This window comes from Engraulis encrasicolus, chromosome 14 (genome assembly GCF_034702125.1).
Source record: "Engraulis encrasicolus isolate BLACKSEA-1 chromosome 14, IST_EnEncr_1.0, whole genome shotgun sequence".
NCBI lineage: Eukaryota > Metazoa > Chordata > Actinopteri > Clupeiformes > Engraulidae > Engraulis > Engraulis encrasicolus.
The window spans coordinates 47,653,643-47,674,997 of NC_085870.1; the positions used below are offsets into that span (position 1 = coordinate 47,653,643).

The 21,355-nt window shown below is 44.3% G+C and overlaps 1 protein-coding gene across 1 annotated transcript in view; it reads left to right on the forward strand.

The window, feature by feature from the left end:
* The window catches only part of LOC134463497 (guanine nucleotide-binding protein G(s) subunit alpha-like), a 70,541-nt gene extending 50,355 nt beyond the window's left edge, over positions 1–20,186 (forward strand). Inside the window, exons 10-13 of the mRNA XM_063216693.1 lie at positions 8,130–8,250; positions 8,717–8,847; positions 8,994–9,061; positions 19,896–20,186. Coding sequence (XP_063072763.1) covers positions 8,130–8,250; positions 8,717–8,847; positions 8,994–9,061; positions 19,896–20,042 — 467 coding nt within the window. The 3' untranslated portion in view covers positions 20,043–20,186. The remainder of the gene's footprint in view (positions 1–8,129; positions 8,251–8,716; positions 8,848–8,993; positions 9,062–19,895) is intronic.
* Positions 20,187–21,355: the final 1,169 nt, after the last annotated feature.

Genomic DNA, 21,355 nt, shown 5'->3' on the forward strand with positions numbered 1-21,355 from the left:
AAGATTTCAGACGATGCCCGGTGATATCACTTGAGCATTTCCAGATTTTGAGCCTTTATTGTCCCATAAATGCAAATTATGACAAAAAACTAAAGACACCTAATATTACTGTGAATAATGTTACAAAATGTACCAAATTGCTTATTATACCTGAAAGACATTCACATTGGACTGCCTTAACACTGCCCTTATTGAAACAAACCCAATATGGGGTAATAATTAACCCTTTCATAACAGCAATCCCACAAATAAGGCGAGACACTGTAGGTGAATAGGGTATTTTTTTTAACTTGCAGATATCAATATGAAACTTTATCAGATGATTACTCGTATGAATTGGAGAAAAAAATGTATTACAAGTTTTCTATATTTTATGTTTAAATATGCTAATTAGGCTATTATATAATTAAATATGCACTAATTTGCATTATATTTTGATGCAATGAATCTGACCACCTGAAAATGCCAGCTTCAAAGTTCCTTTTTTATTTTGTTAATATCGTACATACAAGAATATTTACTCTGGTTAATTGTGGCTATCTCCTTTTGTTATCCAGGTACAGAGAAAATACTGCTAATAACCTTAAAAAATGCGATTTCTGCCTATTTTTATGCATTTAGTTATATAAATCAGGTCATGAATGACAAATCAACAAATGCCTCAGTAAAAACATTCACAACATTGCTTAGAATAAGACTGTAAAGTATGGAACGGATTGTGCATTATGAGATCCTGCATAACATCACATCATGACAACATACATGACAACATCGCCGGTAGGTAGCCTAGAAGAAAAAAAGAAGAAAAAAGAACAACAGAGTGTGGGGGTAGCTGGTGAGCAGTCGTTGGCTGTTCCAAAAGATGAGTAAAGAAATGACATACATCCAGTGTATCCAGACTGGTATTGAATGATCACTTAAATCCATAAAGCCATCAAATAAGATCTGTACATGCATTTAAATTTACACAGAAAGACCTATATACACTGCAACATACAGTACCGCACGCTCAGAGACAGAGAGAGAGAGAGAGAGAGAGAGAGAGAGAGAGAGGTCTAAACATAGGAAAACAGCTATACATTATATATACGGTTGAGTCAAAAAATTAAGTCAATCCAGTGTATCCTGACTGGTATTACAGTTTTTGCCGACTGCTTGCACACAATTTGCAAAATTTGGCTCATAGAGTCAAAACAAGCCAATTACCCATCACATATATGGCAACAGGAAGCTCTGCTATGAAAGCATAAACATTGCCATAAAAACCTTACAATCTTTTGTCAAAACCTCACTTTCATGTCAAAAGACACACAAAAGCACCAAATGAGAAAACAAATTAGATCAACTTTAAAACAGTTGTCTTTCTTTTTGGAGCAGTCTATTCAGTCTCACAGAATGTACATTTTCACACAAGACCCCAAAAACATTACAAAACTGCACCTTACAGTACAGGACATTACAGTACAGGACAACCGAAGCAAAATATATCTCAAACAGTACATCACTCTAAATACAACAGTGTGTAGGTGAGCTTATGTACCTTTTTTTGTGTATTGGTTATATTCACAAATTTTCAAACATCTAAATATGATATAAATATGGGGTTACGTCAACATGCTGTAATGACAATCATCAATGACAATCAAGTCAGTATAGGCTACTTTGTTAGGTTATGAGGTATTCACAAAATACAATACATTTTCACAGACACACTATGCAGCTGACATCTACATGACATCATCAAAATTATATCATGTTCAGTCAGTTTGCTCAAGTGGTCTTGCTTGGTTGTGTTCTGAAAATGACACTATTTCTACAAACTATCATGTTCACATTACCTAACATGTGATGATGAAGACAAAACTCTTGGCGGCATGTATCAGGCTAGGTTTTACAGTACGTGAGTCAGTCAATGCCATACTCTATATTCTACACTTTAGTACCATTGTGCTATTCGCCTTGTTTAGCATAAAAGCAATCAAAGTAAAACAAATAAATGCAAAATAAAACAAATGCAATGTAATATAAAGCATGCAACTTTGTAACATGGCAGAATAGTGTTCAATTTTGAAAGCATGTGTTTTATTGTCTGTGTCTAAATCTTGTCATACATCAGTGTGTTTTGTTTTTTAACAGATGTGTTTTCACAATGACACTCTGAGATTTTACTTTTGTCTTGTGTATGAAATTGTGTGTAGACAGCTGGAGTCTGTGTGTTGCGTAAAGGAGCAAGTGCCTTGCTAAACTGGTATGAAAGTGCAATGCTTACTTTTGTTTAAAGGGGCATTCCACCGGTGGAGACATGAATATGTTACTGAAAGTGGGTCACATGTATAGTAGAATAGTAACATACATTTCTAATTTGGTGCCTTCTTGGCCAAGAAAAGGCAGAAAATGACTTTTTAGTGCTTGTGGATTTGTGACAACAATCCCCATAATGCACTGCAATGCTCAAGTTCCACAGGCCACACCCAGTTATTTGGGACTCTATGCATCATCCCTCCCTCAGCTTGCAGGCAGTGTTGCCAGATTGGGCTGTTTCCCGCCCAATTGGGCTGCTTAGGATGGTCGTGTGCGGGTAAAAATGGCTTTTAGCAGAAAAACCCGCCCAATTTTAGTAATAGAAATCAATAGAATTGGGCGGGATTTTGAGCATCTAGGCTGGTTTTGAGCATTTTTTGGGCTGGAAATCATCAGCCTCATCTGGCAACCCTGCTTGCAGGTGCATCACAGTGGGACAGACATCACTGGAAAGGAGAAGCTGGAGCACAGTGCAGCTTAGTTTTCAAGACTTCATTTTGTGCACACACGCGACCAACGTTTCTGACCTTCTTCGGAGTCAAATGATAGCAAGAGAGAGACACACATTTCAAGACTTGACATTCACAGGTGATCCTACTTGGTTTGGCTAAATTGGTCTGATCTCATTGCAGGTAATTGACCCCACCCCCCAACACCAGGACAAGATTGTAGACAATTAGACAGCTTGCCAACTTCCCAAAACAAAATAAAAAAGTGAAAAAAACAATACACAAAGAACATTGTCAATAAAACCACAGCTACAATTATTAGAAGACCACAGCCGCGATGCTGGAACAATTTGTTACAGAGAGCAAGACATATTGTGTTCCTCATTTATGCCCTGAGGCTCCACTGAATTTAGAGTATGAATCCAAAATGCCTTTCCACAAAGCCTCTCTGTCTAATTGTCTGCAATACTCATGAACGGCCATCCGGGTACTTTGCTCTTAAATTTGCGTTACGCCCCTTTATGGGTGAAAACAAACCGAATGTCTCATTGACTTACATGCTACATCGGCTAGCCTAAATTAACACATTCCATGCTTCAGCCACGGCTGTTTGGCTATATTATTTGAACAGCCGGCAACACAACACGTTTTCGGCATGTTGCGCGTGAACAACGCTAGTCTACAGGTCCGTATCTTTCGTTTATTAAACCCCAACATCACCAATTGACTTGCATGGGTTGTTTTCCCCCATAAATGGGCGTAACGCACATGGAAAACGTCACGCCGTTCATGAGTATCTTGTCCTGGTGTTGGGGGGTGGGGTCAATTACCTGCAATGAGATGAGACCAATTTAGCCAAACCAAGTGGGATCACCTGTGAATGTCAAGTCCTGAAATGTGTGTCTCTCTCTTGCTATCATTTGACTCTGAAGAAGGTGTAGCAACACCGAAATGTTGGTCGGGTGTGTGCACAAAATAAAGTCTTGAAAACTAAGCTGCAGTGTGCTCCAGCTTCTCCTTTCCAGCTATGCCAGTGACTTACTGGCAGTGTTGCCAGATGAGGCTGATGATTTCCAGCCCAAAAAATACTCAAAATCCGCCTGGAAGCACTAAATCCCGCCCAATTCTATTGATGTTGATGGGAAAGAGTGGGCAAGTGTTCCTGTAAAATGCCATTTTTACCCGCAGACGGCCATCCCAAGCAGCCCAATTGGGTGGGAAACAGCCCAATCTGGCAACACTGCTTACTGGAGCCTCAATGCCAGTGATTTCAAAAGCACTGGGACACTGATCTGTGATAGGTCTGTTAGAGCATTAGGTCCAACCCCCTATGGGCGGGGTTGAAAAGGTGGGAAAAAGGCTTGTAGTCTCAACAGAAATCCACCTCTCTTACACTTCCTATGTCGATGATGCAAAATGACCATTTTTACATCATTGACATAGGAAGTGTTAAGAGATGAATGCGGATTTCTCCTATCTCAGGGGGAATTGAGAGATTTTTGAAAGACCATTCAAAAGTATGACTGGGTGTTTATCANTGGAAAGCCTAATGCANAATGGGTGGAGTGTCCCTTTAAAGTCAAGCAATAAGTGTTTAAGTTATGCACCAACAACTTAACGATACGCTACTTTGGTTTAAGCATCTGCCTATAGTGTTTAAGCAGTAGGCAAATACTGTAAATGATCACTTAAAAGTCCATGAAACCATCAAATAAGACATGTACATGCATTTAAATTCGCACAGAAAGACCTGTCTACACCTACAGTATACAACATACAGAGTCCTTAACACCTAAAACACCTATAGCCTACATTGTACTACACGCACACGCGCGCGCACACACACACACACACACACACACACACACACACACACACACACACACACACACACACACACACACACACACACACACACACACACACAGTAAAGCTCACACAACATTGGTTCGGCAGCATCCCAGAAAATGGTGCAAGGCACACTGTTTACAGCACAGCTACATTTCTTAGAATTGCAGGGGCTTTTACTCTTGCAACCACATCTGATCATCTGTAAAATGTAGTTTGGTGCCACTTTGACCTTTTCTGGAACACTTATTGGTATCAGTGCTTTGTTGCATGGGTCTTTCTTCCATCCAAATGCTTCAGGAGATAGTTCAGGTGGAGTGTGAACCAATGTCCTCCACAATATTGCTTGAAAATGAGCCCTTTTCACATTCTCAAGAAATGCCTCTGTTGTTGGTGGAAGAGCAGCCAGGTTAGGTGAAGATAAATGACCTTTCCCATTCTTTTTTCCCCATACCACCAACCTTGTATGTGACATGCTGATACTGTCTGGAATGCCATAACATGCCGACACAAAGTTAGTGGCCTCACTTGAAAGTTGTTGAAATGGTGCCAGCACATTACCAATTGATGTCAAGTGATATCCAGCTTTTAGGGTCTTGATAACAGAGCCTTTACCAATACCAAAATAGGATGCCACAGTGTCACACCCTGATATGGCATGGGCTGGTAAAAGGTCAATTACAATGTCATTTTGTGGATTTACATTTTTAATTTTATCTCTTTCCATGTTAATACGACCACCACTGAAATTATGTACTTTGTAGGCAAACAAATAATCAGCCAAAAATTATGTAATTATTACTTACAATTTTTATTTTGTGTTACAACAGCACAGGAAGAGTAAATAGCAATGTATGAAATGGTGAAATTCTGTGTTGAATTAGTAATTCTTCTGTTTCTGGGTATGTCTAAGCTGACACCACCAATATTCGCCTAAATGTTACATATTTCTGCTTGACAAACAGCTAGTTATGTAATTGTCTAAAATTTATTTGGTACGTGGACACTTTCTCCACTTTGATGTGGCAGGCCTACCACCCAAAATGCTCTATGGTTAATCATAGTGCAGTTATGAAGCTGTCAAAAGCTTGTGGGCTATGGCTGCAGCGAAATCAACATGAAAGGGTTAATATCTGAAATTGACACATCACCCACTCTTATCCTGATGGGTAAGTGTTGGTCAACTACAAACAGCAAAACCAAACAACCCACTATGAGATATAAAGCCACGTTTGGCGAAATGTTGGCCTTTGTGTCTCCGACTTGGAAAATCAGGCTTTTTGGGTGAATGCCCCGCCCCCAAACATGCATGACCCCACCCCCACCGATGTCCATACCTCACCACCTGTTCTTATACACATCCCACCATGTAAACAAACTCAAAATAAGTATGGTATAGGGTATTTGGTCAGCATAACATGAATTGGGAGCCAAAGACTGTTGTAATCTATGGCTGCAGCACATCAAGCATAAAAGGCTCAATATCTGAAAATGCTCAAGGGATATCACCGGGCATCGTCTGGAATCTTAATAGGAACCAATCTTTCAGAACGACAATTTCTCCAAGCACACACCTAAATCTACAAAAGAATGGCTTCACCAGAATAATATTGAGGTTTTGGAATGACCCAGACAAGCCAAAGGTGCTGCAACTAAGTATTAATTTAAGGGTGTGTATATTTATGCAACCATGTTAATTGAAGTTTTTTATTTTCTATTGTTTCCATTTAAAGCTTTATGCTTGTTTCTCAATTGCATTGTACAGGTTAATAGTTTAGATAGAAGGTGGAAAAAGCTGTGAATTTATTTGTCTTTCTGTCATTTTTTACATCACAAAAACCTGACATTTGAAGAGGGGTGTGTAGACTTTTTGAAGGCACTGTATTTATTTCTTAATGTCACACCAAAGGAAATATTTTCAGCAAATTGCTTTATCAATGTAAATAAATAATCAATTAATAGACCAACATTGTGACCACTTGGATTTTTTGAAAGATGAATTGCTGCACTATGTAGACATGCACCTTTTCCCCCTCATAAACAATGTTTTGTAAAAAAAAAAAAAAAAAACGATCGTTTTTTTCTGCCTAACTGTCATCTACCCACCTGCATCATCAGAAAAATAATTTTAGTGAACCTGTTTTCTTCTATTTTTCGCTTTTCCTTCATTTTCTGCCCTCCCTTTGTACTGAAAGATGTTGGCAAATGGCACACACGTTGGTTGAAGACGGCTGATGTTGTGTTTTTTTAGGGCCCAAGCAGCGAAGCTGGTGAAGGCCCCTTAAGTGTTAATAGTAGGTTTTCTTGTTATTATTCAACAACTTTTTTTCTCCTCAGCAAGTCTATGGCAGCCCATAGTACTGTGCATAGGAAAATGCTGTAAATCGACACACATATTTGGGGCAGCCTCAGCATAACCCACAGCGATTTATAGGTACCCAGCCCCAACACTCTACCAGCAGGCCAAAGTTGCAGGTCCAATTTTCAAAAACTTGGTATCTCCTGAATCGTTGGGCCAAGACGAATCCTACGGATCCTATGACGCCATTTTTCGCTATTAGCATCTTTGGACTGAGCTTTATATGGGGTCTCAAGGAATATAATAATAATAATAATACATCAAATTTGTATAGCGCTTTTCTAAATACCCAAAGACGCTTTACACAACATGTAACATTAAACAAAAGCATGAACAGACATTCAAAGACATACAGAGACTAAAACACAACACAACGGCAATGGAAAGTTATTTTTTTGTCCGTAAATCATGACGGTATGGAGCGTTCACATTAGTGGAGAAATATGGAAGCCCACAGCGGGGGCGGCAATGAAAAGGCCATGGCGGGATACGAAAATCCAGAGCCTCCCGTCGTGGGGGGCGAGCTCGGCTGAAGGAGGCAGCCGAACAAGCCGGTGAAGTTCTATGGACGGAGGAGCCGCGGAGACGCCGGCAGAGGGGGGCATCCAAGCTCGCCATGTCACCAATAACGAGCAAGACGCGGGCATGGACGCCGCAAGGACGCTGAGGATGGACGAAGAAGGCCGTGCAGGTTGTGGTAGTTGGAGAAGTCTGCAGCCAGGAAACGGCACATGGTGTAGAGTGGTTGGAGAAACCAGCAGCCACGCTGGATCGACAACAGCCCGGACTTGCCTGGAGGCAGTGTTGGAGCAGGCGTCGGATGCAACGTCTGATCCAACGCACGTGTAGCTGTAACGCCGTTAAGGTTGAGAAATATGGGATATCTTTAATCGTTTGGCCGTGACAACCAATCAAAATTGTCATAAAAGTCGCTTAACTGTTTGTCGCATTCAGCTAAGAACAAGTTCATCCCGTGACCTTCCTGAGCTCAAACTCTCTATTGCCATCAACAGGTCAAAAATTTTAGCTACATTTTTGCCTGTAGCTTTTAAACAATATGCTTGATTTAAAAAATACTACCATCACTACACCGCATTCCACATTATTGTGTGTGTGTGTGTGTGTGTGTGTGTGTGTGTGTGTGTGTGTGTGTGTGTGTGTGTGTGTGGCAGATCTAGAGGCTATCATATTCGTGGTGGATAGTAGCAGTTATGACATGGTCATTCGTGAAGACAACCAGACCAACAGCCTACAGGAAGCTCTGGACCTCTTTAGGAGCATCTGGAACAACAGGTTAGTCCATCTCTTTTCTTGTGGGTAAACATTCATATGTGTTTGTAGGTAGACATGTGTGTTTTTGCATATAAATATGAATGCATGTGTGTTCCGGTGTTCATGTGTGTTCCGGTTATGACAAAATGCAGGGTGTTCATATGAGGTGTTTATATACTGTATATGTTTCCTAGTTTAGGACAGGTGTGGGCAGCCGTAGCTTAATGGTTATTTTTTGTTATAAATGCATTAATAATTAGCCTTAGAGAAGGTTGCACATGACGTGACCAAAGCGTGTCAGGTTTAGGGGTGAATTATTTTTTCATATGCGCCATGTAGGCTAAGATTGCTTTTTTCCCCTTAAAGATGCACTGTGTAGGATGGTGGCCAGAGTAGGTACTACAAGTGTGTGTGTGTGTGTGTGTGTGTGTGTGTGTGTGTGTGTGTGTGTGTGTGTGTGTGTGTGTGTGTGTGTGTGTGTGTGCAGGTGGCTTCGGACCTACTCAGTGATTCTCTTCCTGAATAAACAGGACCTGCTGGCTGAAAAAGTTTTGGCGGGAAAATCGCGCATAGAGGATTACTTCCCAGAGTTCTCAAGATATATTACACCCGACGATGGTACACACACACACACACACACACACACACACACACACACACACACACACACACACACACAACAGTGTACTCACTGGCATTGTGTGTGTGTGTGTGTGTGTGTGTGTGTGTGTGTGTGTGTGTGTGTGTGTGTGTGTGTGTTGCAGTGGCCCCAGAGCCAGGAGAGGATCCGCGCGTCACAAGGGCTAAATACTTCATCCGTGATGAGTTCCTGGTGAGAACCCCGCCGTGTGTGTGTGTGTGGAACAGAGGTGTCAAACTCCATGTCACATTATTTTGGGAGCCTAACCACTTTCACACAGCTCTATGTTCCCACAGCCCTATGTACCTTCTATGTTTTCACAGCCCAATGTTCCCTCTATATCCCCTGTTGGGGTTCAGTTAACGGCTAACTTTCAATAACGTTTGTGTAGCACTTCAATTCAATAACTGATGCAGAGGCAGCCTACCTGTGCCGAATTGGGAAAGACATCGTCATTCCTCTTCTGTCTGCTACCCATACGTTGGCTTAGAACTACCTGTATGCTTTCGCGTTTTTTCAAAACGTCCACATTTTTCTTGGTATTGCGTAATCCATTGCATTTATCGCTAATCCATACTGAGTGAAAACATTTCTTTATACAGGTTGGTGTTCTCCTGCCTAGCCTTTGGCATGCATACCTCCTCCGGTGCCTTGTTTGCTATCTGCAGGCAAGGAGAGATAGATATATAGGAGGGTTTACTGACGTCATAACAGCGTATTACAGAATGATGGCGAGTGGAGTACAATTCTTCTTCTACGGTCACGATTGGAAGCATAGTTAAAGTGGTAGTTCGCTATTTTAGACATTAAGCCCTGTTTGTGTGACTTCTGGGGTGAAGTAGAGATGTTCTCATCACAATTTTGACATTAGGTGCTGAACGGAGCATTTGGGTATTCAAGACTGCAGCCCCCCCACCTTTACATTGACTCCAATGAAGCACTCAAGCAATCGATCATAAAATGGCATTAAACTTTCGTTTGCAGAGACATGAAACTCACCGAGTGGTCAGAGGTGGGCAGCGATACGTTGGCTCGAAAATCACCGCGAAATACGCTTCCAGAGAAGATATATCCATTATTGTCCGTCTTCATTGATTGTATAGGTTTGACTAGTATTACTCCGCGCGACCGGAAATGGGGGTGCGTTTGTTTACGTTACTATCTATGGTTTGTATGCAAGCTGTAGTTTTTGTAGCCAGTCCCGCTCAAAGATACCCGTTCTCTCGCTCCTTGATGTCTACATAAACAACACACTATCGCTACCTACTGGCTGGATGTCTACTGCTATTCAACGGCGTCTGGGGAAAAATAGGTCCGCCAAATGCTAAACAACAGTTAGAAGGCATATTTCACTGCAATTTTCGGGTCAATTTATCGCTGTCTACCACTGACCACACGGTGAGTTCCATGTCTTCTCAAACAAAAGTTTAATGCCATTTTATAATCGATTGCTTGAGTGCTCTATTGGAGTCAATGTAAAGGTGGGGGGGCTGCAGTCTTGAATACCCAAATGCTCCGTTCAGCACCAAATGTCAAAATTGTGATGAGAACATCTCTACTTCACCCCAGAAGTCACACAAACAGGGCTTAATGTCTAAAATAGCGAACTACCACTTTAAGTGCAATGCCACTTCCGGAGGGTCGGAATGTGGAACAGGTCATAGGACAGCATGAATGTTTGTCAGCTGTCCTTAATTACCCCCAGCAGTTACTGCTGACCAACAGCTGCACTTAATTTGGCCACACACTGAACACTGACAACCGGATATCCTCTTTCGGATTTTGCGGAGTAGGTAAATGTTTGTCGCACCCACTGACCACGCAAAAGGGAGTTAATTTTCCATTCACTCGTGTCCTCAGACCACGCCCCCGTACTACACCTTGGCCAATGCATCTTGTCAGGGTCTTAAAACCCAAGGCCACCCTCAGAAGGAAATGGAGACGAAGGACAGAAATGCAGAGAATTAGAGTTCGTTCAAACTTAGTTTTACTTTAAGTCAAGTTGACAAAATCCAAGCAGGCAAAAATCCAAAACAAAAACAAAGAGCCAAGAGTTCAGTCTTTCAAAAAGGGTATCAAAAGGGCAACAGTTCTTGGGAAAGTCAAAGTTCAAAAATCATATGTAGCATTCCATGGCAACTAAAGAGTTAAATCCCAAATCTTCAAATTCCAACAAAAGGCAGTCTTCCAAGTGTCCAAAATACATTAATGATCAAAGTCCATAATCCACAAAGAAAGTCCAAAGCAAAAATCCTCTTCAAGCAAAAGTATGTCATAAACAAAGTTCCAAAGTCAAAAACAGCAGCTCAAAAATAGCAGTAGCAAAAAATCAGGGACAAGTACTCACATGTGGCTTTTAGGAGATCTCAGCAGAGTCAAAAGGAAACAAAGGCTTTAAATAGGCAACCCAAACAATTCACCATCAATGATTCAATTAACCAATAACAAAAAGACAGGTGTAGCCAATGGCCAAGGGTAAAACAGAAAATACAAAGATAAATGGCGACATCTAGTGGCAAGATTAAATAACAGCAGGCACAATTGTCCACAGAACCTGACAGAACCCCCCCCTCTAAGATCGTCTCCTGACGATCCCAGGGCGATCAGGATGCAAGCGATGGAAGTCTCTAACCAAGGAGCGGTCAAGCACATCCCTGGACGGTACCCAGGAGCGCTCCTCAGGACCATACCCCTCCCAGTCCACGAGGTACTGAAGAGAACCCCGAACACGGCGGGAATCCAGGAGCCGGTTGACCGTGTAGGTGGCATGGCCATCGATGAGTCGAGGAGGAGGTGGCGGCCGAGGAGTAGGAGCCAGTGGGGAAGTGACCACTGGGCGGAGACGGGAGACATGGAAGGTCGGGTGGACCCTCATAGAGCGAGGGAGCTGCAGAGTGTAGGCCACAGGGTTGATCCTGCGGAGGACTTTGAAGGGACCAACGAACCGGGGCGCCAACTTCCTGTTCTCCACCCTCAGTGGAAGATCCCGAGCCGAGAGCCAGACCCTCTGACCAGGTCGGAAGGTGACCAACCTCCGACGACGATTGGACTGCTGCTGGTACTGCCGAGAGGCTTTCAGCAAGGCTCGTCTGGCTCTACCCCATGTACGCCGACACCGCCGAACAAACTGCTGGGCTGACGGGACCCCTGCATCCACCTCCTGCTCAGGGAACAAAGATGGTTGGTAACCAAACTGACACTCAAAGGGTGACATACCTATAGCTGAGCATTTCAGTGTGTTATGAGCATATTCAGCCCAAGGGAGCTGGGAGCACCAGGAGGTGGGATTGTTCGAGACCAAGCATCTCAGGGTGGCTTCAAGGTCTTGATTCAGTCTCTCAGTCTGCCCGTTAGACTGGGGATGGAAGCCAGACGAGAGGCTCACAGTCGCCCCGATCAGCTTGCAGAAGGCACGCCAGAAGCAGGAGGTAAACTGGGGTCCACGGTCGGAGACGAGATCCTGGGGAAGACCAAAGACTCGAAACACATGGTCACATATGAGTCTGGCAGTCTCAGAGGCAGAGGGCAATTTGGGCAAAGGTAAGAAGCGACAGGCTTTAGAGAATCTATCAATAATGACTAGAATGGTGGTGTTACCTTCAGAGGCAGGGAGGCCAGTAATGAAGTCAAGGGAGAGGTGTGACCACGGTCTGCGGGGTATGGGCAGTGGGTGGAGCAGGCCCTGGGGTCTCTGGCGTGGATCCTTCCCCTGGACACAGTTGTGACAGCTGGCCACGAATGTCTGCACGTCCGTCTTCATAGTAGGCCACCAGAAGCGCCGCTCAAGGAACTCCAGTGTTCGAGATGCCCCTGGATGGACCGCCAGTCGACAAGAATGACCCCACTGGAGAACTTGACCACGTGCAGACCTGGGAACAAACAAGAGACCTGCAGGAACATTATCAGGGGCAGGGTCATTGCGCAGGGCCTGCTGAACTACAGATGTTATGCCCCAGCGCACTGGTGCAATGACTCGGGAACTAGGGATGATTGTTTCAGGTGGGCTCTCTAGACTTTCTGACTGAAATAGGCGTGAGAGCGCATCAGGTTTGACATTTTTTGAGCCTGGTCTGTAGGAGATGTTAAAGTCAAATCTGTTGAAGAAGAGAGCCCACCTGGCCTGTCGAGGATTTAGGCGCTTGGCCTGCTGGATATACTGCAGATTCTTATGATCTGTCCACACTAGGAAGGAATGTTGAGCCCCCTCCAACCACTGCCTCCACTCCTCCAATGCCAGTTTAACAGCCAGGAGCTCTCGATTTCCAATGTCATAGTTCTCCTCTGACGGAGAGAGCTTGCGAGAGAAAAAGGCACAAGGATGGATTTTACCGTCAGAGGATCTTTGGGAGAGGACCGCGCCAACCCCTACATTAGAGGCATCCACCTCCACGATGAAGGGTCGAGTGGGATCTGGATTTTGGAGAATGGGAGCAGAGGAGAAGTGTTGCTTCAGAGTCTGAAAGGCCTGGCTAGCCTCAGTAGTCCATGAGAAGGGGGAGTTGCATTTTCGTGTGAGTGCAGAGATGGGGGCCGCAATGGAGCTGAAGTTGCGGATAAACCTCCGGTAGAAATTTGCAAAGCCCAAGAATCTCTGCGTCTCCTTGATTGTGATGGGGGCAGGCCAATCCCGTACTGCTTCCACCTTCTTAGGGTCCATGAGGATCCTCCCCTCCGAGATGACATAGCCAAGGAAGGCCACTTTGGGAACGTGGAACTCGCATTTTTCAGCTTTTACAAAAAGGTGGTTTTTGAGGAGACGAGTGAGTACCTGTCGGACATGCTGGACGTGCTCGGAATGGTTCTTGGAAAATATTAAAATATCATCTAAATAAACAAAAACAAATCTGTCCAGCATGTCACGAAGAACATCATTGATCAAGGCCTGGAAGACAGCAGGGGCGTTAGTGAGTCCAAAGGGCATGACCCGGTATTCATAGTGGCCAGTTGGGGTGTTAAATGCTGTTTTCCACTCATCTCCTTTGCGAATTCTGACCAGATGGTAGGCGTTGCGAAGATCGAGTTTGGTGAAGATGGTGGCATTTTGCAGGAGTTCAAAAACTGATGACATAAGTGGCAGGGGGTAACGGTTTCGGACAGTGATCTTGTTGAGTCCTCGATAATCAATGCAAGGCCTCAGGCCTCCGTCCTTCTTTCCCACGAAGAAGAAGCCCGCGCCAGCAGGAGAAGAGGAGGGTCGAATGAAGCCTGAGGACAGTGATTCCTTGAGATATTCTTCCATGGCCACGCGTTCTGGAGCAGAAAGTGAGAAGATGCGCCCCCTAGGTGGGCAAGTGCCGGGAAGCAGTTCAATGGCACAGTCATAGGCTCTGTGAGGTGGTAGGGCTGCTGCTTTACCTTTGCTGAATACTTCTGCCAAGTTATGATACTCAGGAGGGACTCGGGACAACTCGGGAGGGGCTTGGGACAACTCGGGAGGCTTGAGAAACTCGGGACAGGAACTTGGGACGAGACAGCTGGCTTGGCAGTTAGGGCCCCACTGGAGGATCTTGCCGGAGGCCCAATCAAGATGAGGGTTGTGGCGAGTCAGCCAGGGGAATCCAAGGACTATGGGAAACTCTTTGGCCTGGATCAAGTGGAATGACAGTTGCTCCTGGTGACTGTCGATCCGTGCATGAATGGTAGAGGTTATTCTATCTACTAGGCCACCACCCAAAGGCCGGCCATCTAAGGCAGTTACTGACAGAGGGGAGTCAATGGCAGAGGTGGGAATCCCAAGATGTTGTGCTAGGGAAAGGTCCATGAAATTGCCAGCAGCCCCAGAGTCAACAAAGGCCTGCAGAGTGTGTGACTGGTCATCCCAGGAGAGTGTGACAGGAACGAAGAATCCGGTTGTAGGGAGACCAGGAGATGATGTCACCCCCGTCACAGATCTCCTGGGGCTGGACGGGGTTTGGCTTTTCCCTGAAGCTCCGGGCAGTTGCTGCGAAAGTGTCCTGGCTTTCCGCAGTAGAGGCAGCAGCGCTCCTTCATGCGCCTCTCACGTTCCGCCTGTGACAGTCGGGTTCCCCCCAGCTGCATGGGCTCTGGTCCTCCATCAGAAGAGTCGACTGCTGGGGTGCTATGGGCTGGAACTGCAAAGGAGAACATGCTTCTTGGGGCTTTGTTTCTTTCCTGCAGCCGATTGTCCAGCCGGATGACTCGGGAGATCAGTGACTCAAGGTTTTCGGCCTCCTCCCACGAAGCTAGCTGATCTTTAATGCGGTCAGCCAAACCACAGTAGAATGTAGCGAGCAAGGCCTGCTCACCCCAGCCGCTCTCCGCTGCTAGGGTGCGGAACTGAATGGCATAGTCCGCAGCAGACTGGCGCCCCTGACGAAGCTGAAGTAGTTTGTTGGCTGCTGTGCGACTACTGACCTCTGGGGAGAAGACCTTCAACATCTCCTTGGAGAAGGATTCGAAGGATCCGCAGACAGAGCTTTTGCTTTCGTAGAGAGCTGTAGCCCAGGCCAGGGCTTTTCCGGTCAAGAGGGTGATAACATAGGCCACTCTAGAGTGCTCTGTCGGGTAGGCAGCTGGCTGGAGGTCGAAGGACAGATGACACTGGGTCAGAAAACCCCTGCAGCCTTTTGGGTCTCCACTGTACCTCTCTGGCGTTGGCAGGCGGGGCTCACGGCTGGGCACAGGGCGGGACTCTGATGGCGTGTTGGAGGATGTGGCTGTAGAGGCTGGAGCGGTCGGAGAGGTTAGAAAGGTTGGAATGGCTATAGTAGGCGGAGTGGCTTGAGTGGCTGGAGTGTCTGAAGGGCCTGGTTGTATAGGCTGTAAACACTGGAGGGCCTGTTGAATTACAGTCAATATGCCAGCTTGCCTTCTCATCTCAGCCCCCCACTGGGTTAAGACCTGTTCATGACGACGCATGGTGTCATCTTGGCTGCCGACGGCCGTCGTCAGGTGCTGGAGGACAAGGGCCAGGTCTGTAGGGTCAGTTGGTGGTGAAGGGTGAGAAACTGGCACTGGATCCGGTTCACGAAGTGGCATATTCTCTGCTCCATCCATTGTTGGCTGAGATCTTCTGTCAGGGTCTTAAAACCCAAGGCCACCCTCAGAAGGAAATGGAGACGAAGGACAGAAATGCAGAGAATTAGAGTTCGTTCAAACTTAGTTTTACTTAGTTCAAAGTCAAGTTGACAAAATCCAAGCAGGCAAAAATCCAAAACAAAAACAAAGAGCCAAGAGTTCAGTCTTTCAAAAAGGGTATCAAAAGGGCAACAGTTCTTGGGAAAGTCAAAGTTCAAAAATCATATGTAGCATTCCATGGCAACTAAAGAGTTAAATCCCAAATCTTCAAATTCCAACAAAAGGCAGTCTTCCAAGTGTCCAAAATACATTAATGATCAAAGTCCATAATCCACAAAGAAAGTCCAAAGCAAAAATCCTCTTCAAGCAAAAGTATGTCATAAACAAAGTTCCAAAGTCAAAAACAGCAGCTCAAAAATAGCAGTAGCAAAAAATCAGGGACAAGTACTCACATGTGGCTTTTAGGAGATCTCAGCAGAGTCAAAAGGAAACAAAGGCTTTAAATAGGCAACCCAATCAGTTTACCATCAATGATTCAATTAACCAATAACAAAAAGACAGGTGTAGCCAATGGCAAAGGGTAAAACAAAAAATACAAAGATAAATGGCGACATCTAGTGGCAAGATTAAAGAACAGCAGGCACAATTGTCCACAGAACCTGACACATTTACCCCCGAGAGATTGTTCTTCTGTGTGTACCTTCTTTGGCTGCAGGGTCATCAGCTGGGGACCACGTCCCATTTTTGGAAATAAGCTTATTTTACACATTCCCTTGAGTTAAATAGTAGAGCTTTACCATTATCCTGTACTTTCAACCATTCTCTGAGTACGGCAGTACAAATTTTACCTCCAAGCTAGCAGTTAAAATGGACTCCTATGAGACCAGTTAGCTGCCAGCTGGTCTCATAGGACTGCCAACCAAAATCCACCAATGCCTTGTGTGTTTTTTAACCGTCAGTGGTCTGATGTCAGACACAGGTGGCATACCACAGGCGGCTTGCCGTCCAAATGCCACCAATGATCCGCTATAGACATGTTAGCTGGGCTGGAACTACTGTCAACATGCTAACTGCTCTGTTGGAGTTTCTATCCCGGGTCGCTGACAATCTACGTCACGGCCCACTTCAATGTGACTGGTTGAAGAAGTACGTCACTGTTGCCTAATTTCTCCAATCAAGTTCGAGCTTTTTTTGAATACACCCACGGGCTAAAATGGCAAGGTTACCAGCAGAATTCCAGATGGATGAATATCCATCTGCGTGAGAACCAGGTTATGTTCCCAGCTGCCTCTTTCGAATCTCTCATGACCCGCTCCTTGTCAGCCTAATTCAAAAACTTCATAACAAATTGGTTTAAACACAATAGTGACTGGCTGAATATTTGCACTGAAAGCAATCTTGTATTATTGTCCAACTATCATAAGTACACTTTGGTTCAGGAGAGCCCTGTCATGCGACCGTTCAGCTCAACGCCATAAGTCGGACTTTGGCCATTTGATTTTATTCCTCTGCACTGGGGGTTTAAGTTTAAGTTCCTGGGTTGCTTGGGGGTGCTGCTGGGATGGTTTCTTGGATCATTGCATTCCCTCTCTTCCTCCTGCCTCCTCTCATCCAGCTCTTCCCCAACGAAATTGGGCCCAACGGTGCTGTGGTTTTCAACCTGGCCTTGGATCCCACTTGTTTCACCTGCCTGAGAAGTGCAAGGTCGCTTGAGGCTCTCACCTCTGCACTTCTTCCTCCCCATATGGATATGCAGACCCCTAAGAGTTTTTAGTCTTTCCCATCCGCACCCGCACTTCCTAAGAAGCTTAATCTCGTTAGTCTTCATGCTGTTGTCCATAACCGTGTGATCCGTCCCGGTAGGCCCTTCTTCCATCCTGCCTCTCGGAGGGCCTTCGGGCTTTTTCTTCTTTCTATTTTTCGTGGTTTCGTTTGGGTGTCTTCCCATTTGGGAAACTAGAAGGTAGGGCTACCAACCCCCTTCTCCCTGTTCAGTTTTTCCTGCCGTCACCAGTCTTTCCCGGTTGTCCTCCAGTCTTCCCTGGACGCCAACTGCCCTATTCACAGTAGTCTCTGTCTCCATTTCTTTATACAGGTTGGTGCTCTCCTGCCTTGCCTTTGGCATGCAGCACCTCCTCCGGTGCCTTGTTTGCTAGTTGCAGGATCATCAGCTGGGGACCACAATTCTTAGACAAACTTTTAAATGAATGACGTTTGTTGTCGTCACTTCTTCAACTTTGACCTTTTTGAGAGTTGACTTGGTGCGCTGGATAGATGCATGGTTGGACAGACAGACAGACAGACAGACAGTCAGACAGTCAGACAGACAGACAGAGAGATAGATAGATAGATAGATAGATAGATAGATAGATAGATAGATAGATAGATAGATAGATAGATAGATAGATGCATAATATCAAATCTTATCCCAATGTTATCACTCAATTCACATCAAAGGCAATCTATTGGAATTCGGCACACTTCATCATCAACAAATTATATGTTAATTTAAAGAGCTCAACTTTAATATGAAAGTGACTTGTAATTGATATTTTTCATTACTTTCAGGGATTAAAGTTCATTAGATATTTGGTTAATAATAACAGAGGCGGAGAACGTTGTGTCCAGCAGATAGAAGTACTCTTTATTTAACAACATCCGGTGTGTAACCCCCAAACATGTCCCCAGTACAACTCCTCCTTTTAACTTCCTAAATAAAAGTAAATCACCTCTCTAAAGCATTTAATTTCCTGAATAAGGTAGATCATCTTTACTAGAATAAGTACCTTTCAGTGAACGTCTATGAACACCTTTTTAGAGTAAACAACGTTAACATCTTTAACTCTTTTTAACATCCAAATGAAAGTAAATCCAGTACCATTACCTGAGTACCTGCTTACGCTTCAGTTAACATCTTTACCGCAAATACACTTGGTAATATTTTCAGAATTTTTTGAGACCTAAGTGCACGGGCTCCTGTTGATTTGGCGTGGAATGACCCATCTATCTACACAGACACAGACAACATAGTCCATAGTAGCCACCAAAATGACATTAATGAATTAAGTTGATTTGCATTTGTAATTCGTTAAAACTAAAAGTATTTTGCATTATTATTCAGCCATGTCCAGGCATTTGCATTTTCTTATCTTTTAAGGCAGGATTAATTTAGGATTAATTTAGGCCTAAGTAACCAAAGATTATGGTCTTACCTCTGTTATGTCATGGTATTTCAATCTTTGTTGCTCATATTCTGCTACATATACTTTTCAAATGCTTTTGTGATTAAATGGCCTATGTAACTACAATATTATGCATAATAAGTATGTAATTATGTAATAATGATTGGCGCTATTGACACCCGTTTGGTCTCCTTGGTAGGCCCTATTCGAGTTGCAAAAGTCATTCAAGTCATTCATAATTTTGACCCTGCCATGGCACCCACATAAGAATAAGATAAATAAGATAAACATAAGTGTAAATACTAAGTTTAAAAAGTAATGAAATTCTCGTTTCACCGTGTATCGTATAGGGTCGCGTGGACACACCAAAAAGTTCAGGCTCAGGATTGTTTTCTACTTTAATCCCTGTACTTTTTAAAGTTATTGTTCATTATTTAATATATGGCCAAACTTGCCATTTTTTCTCAAAATTCACAGCAGCAGCATTCTTTTTTAAAATATTTTTTCAGGGGCTTTTATGCCTTTATTTGACAGGACAGTCAAAGACGTCGACAGGAAGCGAATGGGACAGAGAGACAGGGGAGGATCGGGAAATTACCCCGGCCGGACTTGATTTTTTTATACCATTGTCATGGTTCATTCAAAAACATTTGATTTGTACTCTAATGGCTGGTGACTTGAAAATTATGATGACTTGTCATTTTTATAATAACTTGGAACACAGTGCACTGTATATCAGTGTGTGTGTGCATGTGTGTGTGTGCGTGGGCGTGTGCGTGTACGTGTGTGTGTGTGTGTCTCTACAGAGGATCTCCACTGCGTCTGGTGATGGTCGCCACTACTGCTATCCCATCTTCACGTGTGCGGTGGACACTGAGAATATCCGACACGTCTTCTGGGATTGCAGAGACATTATACCGCGCATGCACTTGCGCCAGTACGAGCTGCTGTGATGCACACACACACACACACACACACACACCTAAGGCCTTACAAACTGCTGCATGAGTGCTGAAAGTAGCCGTGCAATTTGGTGCTCCAGCACCCCCTAGTGAGTTGCAATTTGCACGTGTAAAAAATATCACGGCGGACACATACACACAACTTGTGGCAGTGTGAACTGCTGCGATGTGCACACGCACACGAACACACGCACACTCTCTCACACACACCCTCCCTCATGTATGAGTTATGCAGGTTTTGTATGGTTTTGATAAGATTTTTATATGTGAAATTAAGCGTATTTGCTACACTCCCTGTACACACTCATTGTCTTGTATGCTTTTGTATTAGAGATGCACAGGATCCAAGATCCGGTTCCGGATCCGGCAGGATAATAGGGTTTTTCACAGGATCCGGATCCGGCAGGATCTTAAGCAGTGGATCCGGTATCTGGCAGTTACCTAAAAATCAGGATCTGGTGCATCTCTAGCCTAGATTTTACAGTCAGTCTTTCACAACACCAATTGCTGCATGGAGTGAAAGCCCTTTGGAAGTGGCCAGTGCAGGCAGTGTGGCAGTAAGCCAATGAGTCTAAAAAATAGTTTGAGCCAATGTGATAAAAAAGGGCCCACGTGTGCGAGTAGGCTATATGTTTCAACCCTTTCGTAGGATCCGGTTCCGGATCCGGCAGGATCTTAAGCAGTGGATACGGTATCCGGCAGGATCCTAAAAATCAGGATCGGGTGCATCTCTATTTTTTATACGCTAAATGTATGTTTTCAGAAATAATATATTTATATATGTCACAGGGAGCTCTTTCAGTACCAGGCACCAATGCACCAATGCACCACACCGTATGTCACATGGGTTCTGTGACAATATACTTAACAGTATTCCACTGAGTTGACCCTTTCCATCCAAGGCCACTTGCAGTTGTTGAGGGTACTGGTTATAGTGCTGGCAGGGGACATGTGGCTTTACGTACCACACCTAGTGAACCTGGGGCCGAGACTGTTATTACTGTTATTTCCAGGGTATTGGTTACAGTCCCTGGGGCAATGTCAGCCAGGGATGGAGGTTTACGGAGAGGTAAGGGTGGGATTCGAACCTGCAACCCTCTCATCGACCACCTCCCTAACCGTTAGGTCATTGCTGCCCCACTTAAGCCATGGAAGAAAATGTGTAGTCATTCATATTTGAATGAACACAGTGTAATATTTTTAGTAGTTTATTTCCAGAATTAATGCTGCCCAATCACAAATGTTACCGTATTCAGGAATACTTACCACCATCAAATTCAAAGTATTCATTATTTGCCTGATTT